Source organism: Peromyscus leucopus, chromosome 1 (genome assembly GCF_004664715.2).
Source record: "Peromyscus leucopus breed LL Stock chromosome 1, UCI_PerLeu_2.1, whole genome shotgun sequence".
NCBI classification, from domain to species: domain Eukaryota; kingdom Metazoa; phylum Chordata; class Mammalia; order Rodentia; family Cricetidae; genus Peromyscus; species Peromyscus leucopus.
The window spans coordinates 91,812,678-91,824,881 of NC_051063.1; the positions used below are offsets into that span (position 1 = coordinate 91,812,678).

At 46.8% G+C, this 12,204-nt stretch overlaps 1 protein-coding gene across 3 annotated transcripts in view; it reads right to left on the reverse strand.

Annotated features, from left to right (window-relative positions):
* Positions 1-12,204, reverse strand: part of Arntl (aryl hydrocarbon receptor nuclear translocator like) — a 105,905-nt gene that overhangs the window by 22,649 nt on the left and 71,052 nt on the right. For all 3 annotated transcript variants that reach the window (XM_028875866.2, XM_028875865.2, XM_037211380.1), the window contains 6 exons: positions 11,494-11,619; positions 10,312-10,464; positions 8,576-8,614; positions 8,320-8,361; positions 6,788-6,945; positions 5,070-5,149 (listed from right to left, as the gene is read on the reverse strand). In XM_028875866.2, coding sequence (XP_028731699.1) covers positions 5,070-5,149; positions 6,788-6,945; positions 8,320-8,361; positions 8,576-8,614; positions 10,312-10,451 — 459 coding nt within the window. In that variant the 5' untranslated portion in view covers positions 10,452-10,464; positions 11,494-11,619. The remainder of the gene's footprint in view (positions 1-5,069; positions 5,150-6,787; positions 6,946-8,319; positions 8,362-8,575; positions 8,615-10,311; positions 10,465-11,493; positions 11,620-12,204) is intronic.

The window sequence follows — 12,204 nt, forward strand, 5'->3', positions numbered from 1 at the left end:
ATGACTCATCCCTAACAGGCTTGAGGGCCCACTGTAATAATAATAAGTAATAAGATACTTCCTGAGAGCCAACCTGGATCTGCCTAAGGGCCTTAGCAACAATAGCTGAGACATGATCTGAGATGACCTGGACCAGTGAGAGGCAACCATGTCACACCAGCAGATGCATATTCATCAGACCTTCCCCTGGGCCAAGGTGGAGGGTATATAAGGCTTGCCTCTTCCTGAATAAACTGAGCTTGTTGTTTCAATATCCTCCCAGAGTCTGTGTCATTGATTCTGCATGTACTTGCCCACTCTCCCAAAGGAAACAGCACAGGACCCTGTTACAGTTACTGGGTCTGTCCCGAGAATATGAGAGTAAATTACAGAGGTAGAAAAGAAATGAAAACCAAGGTACAGAATAAAACTTACATGAACAATGACACGGGATGATGATGATGGGACTGGATACATTAAAGCAGATGCCAAGAGTCCCAAGTGAATGGGGGGAACAGTTGTGTCACTAGATAGCAGTGATACACAGAGATTGTGGGTGAACTATGCCATTAAACTGCATTTAAGTGACACTTATTTCTAAAGTTTTTGTTTGTTTGCTTGTTTGTTTGTTTGTTTTTCCTGAGACAAGGTTTCTTTGTGTAGCTTTGCACCTTTCCTGGAACTCTCTTTGTAGGCCAGGGAGATCTGCCTGCCTCTGCCTCCCGAATGCTGGGATTAAAGGCATGAGCCACCACTGCCCAGTGTTTCTAAAATTTTATGGCATAGATAGTGTTTTAATTTCTTTGCATGTTACCAGGATAAAATACTTTGACAAAAGCAACTTAAGAAGAAAAGGGTTTAGTTAAGCTCATGGTGCAAGATTAAAGCCCATTACTGTGGGGGAAGTTGCAGAAATCTGCAGGAGTCTGGAGAAGCTTTGCCAGGGTATTTTTATCACAGAGATAAAAGTGAAACTGAACAACCACTATGGAGAACATAGAACCTGAGACTGCAAGGACCCTTTAAGATCAGAATCTCATCCTGAGGACCTCAGCTGCCACCTGTCCTGAATTTGAACACCCTCATTCACAAAGAGTGTTCCAGACCTTCAAGCTTCAACATCTACAGTGGAGTTGTTTGGGGTTTTGCTGATGGCCTGGCATGAAGATAGGTCACTTGTGTTCCTTTAAACAAACGTCCCTCCCCTGTTGTGGAATATTCCTTTACACTGTGTGAAGATGTGTCACTGTGACTGGTTTAATAAAGAGCTGAATGGCCAATACCTAGGCAGGAAGAGGTATAGGTGGGACTTCAAGACTCTGGGAAGAAGAAGGAGGAGAGTTGCCAGCCAGATGCAGGGGTAACAGACATGCAGGAGGAGTGATAAAAGCCGTGAGTAACATGGCAACATATAGATGAATAAAAATGGGTTAATTAAAATTAAAAGAGCTAGTTAGAAACAAGTCTAAGTTATTGGCTGAGCTTTCATAATTAAAAATAAGTCTCTGCGTCATTATTGGAGAGCTAGCGGCCCAAAGAAAAGTCTGTCTACACCCCCTCTTCCCCGTGCATGCGCCCAACATACAAACACAGTTCAAATGTATGTAGGTTCAGGAACTACTGCCCTCAACCATTTACCTCTCCATCCAAAGCTAAGCTATCTGTGTTGTAAGAAAACAAGCAACAGTGGTGATGAGATGCTTGCCTGGCAGGCATGAGGTCCTAGGTTGGAGTCCCACTTCCAAAAAACAAAACAAAACAAACAAACAAACAAAAAAAACCCTCCATCATGAAATTCTTCCTACCCCTTCTTCAGGTGAAATCTAAAGTGCCAACAAAGACCAGGATGGAAACAAGACATCTGGTAGAGAGACTGAAGTAGTTGGTGCCAGAGCAACAGCAAGGGGTTAGGTTGTTTTAGCAACATGTGTCTGAATGTTCCTGACAACTTTCCGTGGATGACCACTCAGACTTGTTGGAGTCTTCTGGTGGTGTTGTGGGGGTGCTCATGCACTTGCTCTTACGACTCCGCTCCCCTGGGTCCTAAGAGATTCTGAAAGCCAGGCATGGTGGCTCAGGTCTGGAATCCCAGGACCCAGGAGACCGAGGTAAGAGGACTACAAGAATTTGAGGTCAGCCTGGGCTATATAGACAGTTCTAGGCCAGCCTAGGCTAGAATAAGATCCTTAGTAAAGGCATATAGGAAAGACTGCTTGCACTGGTCACAAGAGGAACAAGGACCAGCTGCTAATTACCGCAACATTCATAAGTCTCTGACAAATTCTAAAAAAAAAAAAGGTAAGTCTTTTCTTTTCACAAAGAAGAAGGCCTTTTAGAATATAGAATATAGTTTAGTTCAAAGAACTAGGGCATAAATTCAAGTGCCAGAAAGTACAAGGCCAGCGTGGGCAACTGCCCTAGGACATAAAGAGAGCAATGTTTAGATGTAAAGGCAGCATAGCAACTGTCAAAGTAAAAGACTAGAGCAGGCAACTGTCTAGGATGTAAAAATAAGAACAAGGCAGGCAGGATCACTCAATATGAGAACCTGTCAAGCCACCAGCCATGGGAAGGAAGCTCAGGTCCCTAAGCTGGGCCAGGGTGAAGGATGACAGTGTGGGGGAAGTAATTTTCCTGGCACCATCTGCTAGAAGCCTCATTATGTCAAAAAATAGGATATTAATAACTTCCTCATTTGACTTACAGTCATAATTCTCAGGAGAAGTGTCTCCAGGGTTTGCTAAGGTGGGGATGTGGCATGAAAGGTGCCTGGGAAGAAAATGACTGACAGCATGACGGGAACACTGGGCAGAGTCAGGCTTGAACCCAAGACCTGAGCCAAGTGTTTCTATGGAGGGTAGGTAGGTGGCAGAATCAGCATGGATTCAGTCAGTACTGTGGGCTCCAAACAGTGCTGTGCTCTGTAAAGTAGACAGCCAAGCAAAGAGGCTAGGCCTGGGGGACAGCTGAGAGCAGAGCTTTGTGAGGATACTCCCAGTGCCAAGAGCTATGAGGATAGCCAGGGTTGGCTCCTTCTCAGAGGAGATGGTTGCTGGTAAGCAAATACTGGGTAGAGTCAGTCTAGGTTCACAAGGCAGGGAAGTAGAGTATCTGGACATTATAAGCTGGTCAGGTTGACTGACCCCACATTCTGTTCATGAGAGATTCTGAAAGCCAGGCATGGTAGCTCAGGTCTCAGCCCCCAGGAGACCGACACAAGGGGACTGCAAGAATTTGAGGTCAGCTTGGGCTACATAGTGAGTTCTGGGTCAGCCTGGGCTAGAATAAGATCCTTAGTAAAGCATATAGGAAAAACCATTTGCGCCAGTCACAAGAATGAGGACCCGACGCTAATTACCACAACATCACCTAAATCAGTCCAGGCAAAAAGTGTGTGTGTGTGTGTGTGTGTGTGTGTGTGTGTGTGTGTGTGTGTGTGTGTGTGTGTAATGGAATCATTTATTCAGCTGTAAAGAAAACTAAAATTAATAGGACCATAGATAGGATTGGAGATCATGTTAAGCCAGACTCAGAAAGACAAATATCATATGTTCTCTCATATCTGGAATCCAGATTTAAAATGTGTGTGTGTGTGTGTATGGCATGAAAGTACAATGAGGAGAAAGCATCTAGTAAGAAATGGGGGAATAAAGATCCTATTACCCTGCCCAATAAGAAATTAAGTAACATAAATATCATGTGAGTGGAATCTTGATCCAAGTTCTTAGCAAGTGGACACCTGGAAACAGTAAGAGACTGGACATCAGTTCACAGCCACCAACATGCTGGAGAAGCAGGACAAGTTAACACAGAAGACTACTGACTACTCAGACCTGGTATAGCCCCTGCTATATGGAGTAAATCAGCCAGTGTGTTTACTTAGCCAGCTATGTGAACAGAGAGAAAGAGTTTGGCTCCTGCAGACTTCCACAGCCATCACAGCAACCCCACATGGTCCACCAGTCACATGAGAAACAGAATCCTATCTACCCATCAGGTCTGTTCACTGCAGCTGAAACCTCTCTTGAGGCAGCTCATCCTGAGCCGACAGGCCAGTACAGTGTGCCTGAGAGCAAGCTGAGCAGAAAAGAGGTGGGAGCCACCCTGGGCTTTGCAAACTTCTGCTGAAAGACATGGCCACAATCCTGTGGGGGCTGGCAGGCACGGTCAGCCCTCACGCTGGGGAGGGGTGGGTATTCTCCTCTCAGTCACAAAGTTCTGTTCTTTCTCTTGACACTGTGCCAGAGGGCGTGCTGCTGAATGCAGGTTCTTCCCCTTTGGATTTCTTAGTTCACCTCACTCTGCCCAGCAGCAGAGCTACAGCCTGAGTCAGGCCTCCTCTGTGGAAGCTCTAAGTGCCTACGGTGCCAGCCTGGCCGTCCCTCTGCAGAGATGTGCAAGACAGGGAGGGCACGAAGGCCAAGCAGGTGAAAGCACACCCCCTTTCATGCCTGCTCTTTGGCGATTTTGATGTCTGGATGGGTTCAGATCTAAAGATTCAGATGCGCTTTTGTGTCAGTGGCTGGGTTAGAAGAGAAGGTCTCACCCATGGCCAGAATCAACCCTCTCTAAATGTTCCATGAGGGAATCTGACTCTTAACTCACCCCCTCCTTTTTTAGATTTATTTTATTTTATAGGTATGAGAGTTTTTACCTGCATGTATCTATGTGTACCACATGTGTGCCTGGTGTCTGGGTCACTGGATCCCCTGGAGTTACACATGGTTGTGAGCTACCATGTGGGTGCTGGGAATCAAACCTGGGTCCTCTGCAAGAGCAACAAATGCTCTAAAGCAGTAAGCCATCACTCCAGCCCCTCACTCCCATCTTTAACAAAATCCTTCTCTGGCTTAAAATCACACTGCTGTAGACTCCCTTCTTTGCCTAAGTGATATGAGAGGGAGGTGAGTGACTGGTTTCGTGGAAGGAATGGGAAATGGGTCCAGAAACCAAGATAAAATGGGGGAAGTGAGAGAGGAAGCGGCCCAGGAGAACTCAGTGTTGAGATGTCAGACGCCTCATGCTGTACTTACTCTGAAACCCATTAAGAAAGCAATGCCGGGAAAAGGGTTCCCACAACTGCCACCTACCCTGAGAATTAGGTGTTTCAGTTCGTCATCGGATAGAAATGTAGGCTTGTAGTTTGCTTCTGTGTATGGGTTGGTGGCACCTTAGGGAGAAAAAGAAAGAGTGGGCAGATTTTTCTATTTGGACAGCATCGCACTCCCCTGCCTACAACCTGGGCTGAACCCACCCCTAGGAGTTCCATCTCTTTCTTTTACCAAAACCTGGTGGTGGCTCTGGCTTGGGACAGAATCCTATCATCCCAAGAAGAATCTCATTGAAAAGAGAACACTACTGCTCACAGGAGACTCAGTAAGCACACTTTCCAAATTATGGGGGGGAAACAGACATGGGAGCTCACACCTTCAACCCCAGCACTCAGAAGACAGAAGTAGGGAGGTCTCTGAGACTGAGGTCAGCCTGGTCTACATAGTGAGACCCCCAGACATAGTGAGACCCTGTCTCAAAAAACAAAAACAAACATACAAAAACCCACAAAGACCACAGCTCTAAGAGTCTCCTGGGCAGGTTCCGAGGCCCAAAGGTGTGAGGTCCTGGGCTGTCCAGTAATTCTGTCAAGTCACCACTTCACAGGTTCTAGAGAAATCATCCAAGCTCTCAGGCCCTGGGTTCACTTCCTTGGGCAAGTTAATAAGCTTGGCAACTTGGGGTCCATGTCACTCTCACCCACACAGTTCAATCCCCAGACTGAGGGGACCAGACTTCTGTTTAAAAGACTCTTGATCTACTATTCTCCAGAGCAATAGCTTAGCAAAGCCAAGTGCCAGCTGCAAATGACAGGAACATGCAGAGCAGTGAGTGGCCCAGTGAAGAGCTAGGATGAATCCCATCTGTACTAATTCAAGGTACCATGAGGAAGGAGGCAAAGGGGACGTCTGTGCCCTTCACATCAACGAACAAGGCATATGTTTTAATCCACATCCCTTGAAATTTTCCATCCAATTTGCTAACAATAAACATTTCTATATTTTTAACAATGATCAAAAGTCAGAATAAAAGCAACTTCTGGTGACCTTATATAGATACAAAGGCATGCCTCTCTCACCATGGGGCACAACACTCTTTCCAAGTTTGCCTTCAAGCCCAAGACTATCTGGAAAATTCCAAGAACAACATTCACCAAAATGGATGATGTACTTCCGATTCCTCCTGCAGTTTTGGTAAGTTGGTTCCACTTTCCTGCCTCTGTTTTCTCACCCTCCCCACACTTGGCAAAGAAGGAAAATACTGCCTCCCTCACAAAGAGTCAATCTAGTTCGGGAAAATTCCAAGAAGATGAAAATATCATCAATGTTCATTTCTGATAATAAGACTTTCTACCTGTGACTCACTCATCAGAGGAACCAGGGTACGTTTCTCTCTTAGAAGTCCAAGGTTCTTTCCTGCCTCCCTGAGTGCTCCTACGCTTCTGACTTTGATCACTGTAAGGGATCCCAGCACATGCAAAGGGGGACTTGAGAGGTGTCCTCTCCGGTAGGCAGGAAGCCAAGTATACATACAGAGGCATTTGAGCTCTTATGTCTATATGACTGCAAGTTACACCCCAGTACCTGCATCCGCTCATTAATCACTTGATTGGCCCTCATCTGTTGCTGAGATGTACAGGTGTATCACTTAGGGTCACATACTGAAAGAAATTGCCATTTGTGTCAGGGACAGTGCAGACCAAGGGTGGTCACATTTGTGGTCAAGGGCATAAAGGGAATGAAGCCTGAGATCTCACCTCTCAACGTTTTCATGTGTTGAACAGCCATCCTTAGCACGGTGAGCTTATCTAACTTCCTGGACATCGCATTGCATGTTGGTACCAAAGAAGCCAATTCATCAATGAAACTGTTCATTTTGTCCCGACGCCTCTTTTCAATCTGACTGTGGGCCTCCCTGAACATGGGAAGGAGAATGATTTCATTTGGAATGTAAGTCAGCCGCAAGGGAACACTGACAAAAATAAGTGAGCTGTGACTGCTTCCAAAATTCTCTGACATGGGAAATTTAGACTCTGTAGAATGTTTCAAATTAGACTTATACTAAAAATCACCCCCAAATGGTCTCTTTGACAAGTCAGAATTAGGTAACTGATTTGTTTTTTTCATTTATTTGTTTTTGATGCTTACCCCATCTTTTATGGAAAACAAACAAACAAACAAAACCCTTATGACAATTGTCCTTTCACAACAAACTGAATTGCTTTTCTTCCTTGTCGTTCTTTTCTTCAGGTTCTATAAGACCAGGGTTTTAGGATGTGGATAGGAAGAGGAAGGAAGGAGGTAGAGGTTCCACATACCCAAGCATCCAAAAGAGCTACACAATACCCAGATCCCAAAGCATGTGCCTCTGCAGCCTGTGAGCAGCCCACTGTGTGGCCTGCTAAGGCCATCATGTCTGTCTGATGGAGGTAACTAGTACTAACATGTTCTTGGATCAACCAGGACCCACCTAGATGTAACAGATTCTCAGTCTGTCCCCGGGCTCTCTCTCTTTGAGGGATGTCACATCGTACTCTACCCCTGAACTGGCTGCCTGTTTAGGTAGGAGGACACTTCCCTACAAGATGTGCAGCTGATGTTTTCTGACCATCCTCCCACAGGGGACCATCACCAGTGAAGATACAGTCATATAGACATCACCAGTGAAGCAATACTGAAACATGGAGCCACCTGCAGAGGCCATAGGCTGGTCTGCAAGGGAGAGGCTACAACTGTCAGGTTATACAGCTTGCTGGTTCTGTGTGCCACGACACAACCTCAGCTAGCCCTAGTTAGTGATGGCAGGGAGGCATGAAGACCCAACAGAAGGGCACCAGCAAGGGTGACTGTGATGAGTAGGACCAAGTCAGGAGATCTCTGAGGAGCAGAGGTGCCTTAGAGCTGGCCTTCAGACACTACTTGCAGCACAATAAAGGTCCCTGTTAGAGATGACGTCCAGCCCAGGAATGGCATCTCAGCCTATGTCCTCTGAAGGGCCAATGAGTGAGGAAGACTGGAGAGAACTCCGGCCTGGGGTGACTTTCTGCTACCTCCGAAGTTTCCTCCAGGTTAAATGCGCATAGACAGCACCAAGTGAAGGCCAGCTCAATATAGGGGGAGCAAAGGGCAGAAGCTTCAACCAGCTGAAACCTGCTGCCACCTCATTTCCTGAGGTGACCGTGCCCAGACGACTCCAGCAACCGGGAATAAACACATTGAGCCTCCTTGGCTGCTCTCTAAGCGACTGAAAGTAGAATGTTTTGTAGACAAAATCACTGGTTGAACTTACCTTGCATTCTTGATCCTTCCTTGGTGTTCTGCATATTCTAACCTGGAGGGGAATCCAAAAGATAAAATTTAGTCCCCTGGGTATGACTGCAGAGTTACACATTTCTGTTTTCTCCCTACCTGACCACTGACACCTCTCTACAGACACACAGGTGTTCTTGGTTATTAGCCATACTAGAGACTGGGATTAGAGAGACAGTCCTGAGCCCACATTTACTTGCAAAGAGAATGAAGTATAAGTTATTAGGTTATGGTACCTTCCATGAGGATCATCTTTGTCTGTGTCCATACTTTCTCTGCAAAAACAAGAGCAGATGATCACATGTCAATACAGATGTGCAGCACAGCATCTTATCATATAGAAGCCTCTCATTTACCCAGAAAGCTCAAATAACCATGATACAGAAACAGATATATAATAGTAACACAAGCCAGCACAATCAAGTGGACCCTATTATAAAGCTAGACAGGCATTCTGCATTACCAAACAAAAGTTATTAAATCTCCATAGAGTGTGTCTGTTCAATAAACTAGTTCATAGTATGATTATTAGAAAACTGGGAATCTACAGTGTTTATGGAGGAGACTCTTAGTTAACCAGAGTAGCCAGACATCCGTGCCACCTCATTCCTTGGTTGTTATGAATAGATGATAAATGAAGTTTACTCCATTTCTAAACATACCAAACACCAAAGACACTATTTGTTAGATGAGGGATGAAGTGAGGAATGGCTAAGCAAAGCACTGAGCGACAGGGAAGGGAAGAGCGGAGCCCCAGGCAGCATCTCAAGGCATTGCCACCACAGGCTGCAATGTGGTTGCAGGTTCCTGGGGCTCAGAGGAAGTCATATGGGTTATAAGATAAACGTGCCCCTTTGCAATGGAATCGTGTCTACCACTGACCAAGCTCATCCCCAGGTGAGAAGCCGACGGCCTTAATATAGGAAAACTACAGGGGGCAGAACTATGAATTCTAGAAGGTAATTTGCAAAAATTTGAAAACTGGGGTCCACAGAGGAAGCTTGAAGGTTACTGGGTGATGACGGGGCTGGAGATCACAGGTCCAACAGAAATCTTAGAACGTGTTAGTCACTTCATCAGCATTTGCCCGAGACAAAGCTTCACAAAAATGGCCTGGTCTGTGCTGGGGAGTGAGCGCCATGCAGGAGCCCCACAGCTGTCACCCACTTTCCATCCCCTGGCCGTGGGCTCTCTCAGTGATCTGGGATCACTTACACATTAATCATAGCATCTCCTAGGGGACATCTGAGCTCCAGCCTCTGTGTTCCCCAAATTGGACCTGTGGACTTCAGCAGAAAGGACGTCTGCTGGGGGAGCTACCTCCTCAGAGAGTTTTCACTCAATTCAATAAAGAAAATCCCTTCAATGGACTCCACATAGTTGCCTCAGTGAAATGAACCATGCCTCTGCACGGTCTACCCTGCATCCCTCCCTAGCAGGCTACGGGGACAGGAAAGCGGGTGGTGAGGAGGAAAATGCTCACTTCCTCAATAGCAAAGTCAAGTCTAAAGAGAAACAACTACTCCTGAACAGTGCAGGTACATGCTAATTAATATAGTGCCAATGTCCCTAGACTGTTGACACGCTGCTACTCCTCCATGCCATACACTGCAGTTAAGACCCTTTCTGTCTTCAAAGAGGCTGCATGTGAGCTCTCCCCAACATCACCTCCCCAGACTGAATTCTCCTACTCAAAGGAGCAAAGGAAGAGGGGAGGGAGGGAGAGGCAGGACTTGGCTATAAGGCTGTTCTTTCCCCCATGACATAGAATAATCTAAGGACAGCAGGGGACACAGACACATAAGCAGGGCTGCTGGCCTTCCTGGCTTGACATTTAGGAGCAGATGAAGCCAAAATCAAATGCGTAGCACTTGGAGGGGCCCAGAGCCTCCCACACCTTCCTCTGGGAACAAAGGCAGCTGCGGGCAGGGACTCTGTGTCCATGCCCTGACGGGAGCAGACTGTCCCTTACTGGTAGTCGGTGGCACTGCCTTTCCTCTTGCGGTTGCAGTCCACGCCACTGGTGCCCAGGGAACTGGAGAGCAGGTCGGTGGGGCCTGGGGACATGAAGTCACTGATTGTGGAGGAGATGTCCATTCTCTGGTCCGCCATTGGAAGGAAAGTACTAAAACAATTACAAGAGGACACTTACTTCTGTGTAAACACTTCACTTTTAAAGATTTGTTTTCTTCTCACTTATGTGTATGCGTGTTGGGGGCGGGGGGTTGTGAACATGAATGCAGTACCTGTGGAAGCATGAGGCATCTAATCCCCCTAGAGCTGGAGTCATGAGCAGTTGTGAGCTGCCTGATGGCAGTGCTGGGAACTGAACCTGGTCCCCTGGAAGGGCAGCATGAGCCATCGCCAACCATGGGAAAGTTATGTCAATATGTTCTCTGTGGTGGTGCAGGGCCCGGATGACCCTGAGGACATGGGTCTGGTTTACTGCAAGAGCATCACTCCCCGCCGCAGCCCAGAAGAGGCACACAGGGCAGCGGGGAAAGCCTCATGCTTATTTTCAGAGTTATAATTTGTGAAGACACTACATCTGTGTACAGGTGTCTCTGTGCCCAGAGAGGTGCGGTGGCTTCTCCCAGGACCGACATTAAGGGAAGACTAAACCAGACTGTGACCTGGAGAAACGACCCAATATTCCACATATACTCAGACACAGGCCACTTCATTATAATTAATATATAACCAGTGAAATAAACATGAAACACCAGCTGGTTTTTGTGCTTTTGTTAGTGTTGTAAAAAAAAAAAATGTGGAAAAGCACAAAATATAAGAGGTATATAGATAGCTGGGCATGGTGGCACACTCATAGTTCTTAGGAGGTGGAAGCAGGAGGATCATGAGTTCAAGACTAGCCTGGGCAATGTTAGTAGAGCCCAGTTTCAGTTGCCATTCCTCTCCAAAAGAAAGCCTAAGTCCTACTGCAGAGTTAAGGTAATATAGTTCCTCTCTCTTCCTTACCAGGCAAGGTCTGCCATCTCTCTCTCCCCACCCTGGCCCACCCTACCCTGCCCCACCCCTTGATCCCAGCATCTGCTTGCATAATTAAAGGAAGACATTGCAAATGACAGTACAAGCCATTTTCCGAGTTCATATTTTACAAGCACAGAGTTAGATGGCTCAAAAAAGTCATAAGTACCTTGTAAGGGACTCTAACTCCAAACCCTGCTGCAGAGGGGTGGCCCAGTGGGCTGCCAAGGGCTCCAAGCTCCACAGGATTGGACCAGGGCTGTCACTCCCACCCTCTGGGCCCGAGTTCCCACATCTGCAAAACAAGAGGGTAAGGGTGAGCGCTGCTTCCCAAAAGCACTATTATGCCCTGCGGCTAGTAACCAACCCCTCCCGGTCAGGCCAGTGCCAACTTCTACACTTCTGGAATCTACACCTTTATGTACGTGTCTCCATGTGTTACCTCTTAGAATTAATTTCTAAAAGCAGGGCAGCCAGTGGGCAGCTCTGGATATTTCTATCCCCCAAAGAGGCCTTGCCAATCTCTAAAGTTTTACTTGTTACTGATATTGCCTCTCCCTTTGCAGACATTTGTCTCCCCTGGTGTCTGTCCTCAGCCCCCATTTCTATACCACGTGTCTTCTGCCCGTGTTCACCTGTGTGCTTCAGAAAAGTATACTTCGGATGGAGGCCAGCGCACACACAGGGCTGCCAGCCTTCCTCCCCACCCCTGGCCACTGGTGTCCCTACTGTGCTCAGGGACTTCCTGTTTTCTCTCCTGTCCAACTTCCAACATCCCCCTCATTCTCACTTTAGGTGGTAATTTTTCTCCTTTTTCTCTCTCTCCTTCCCACACCACCCCCACCCCAGTCCTGGAATCTGAAGCCAAGGCCTCATGCAT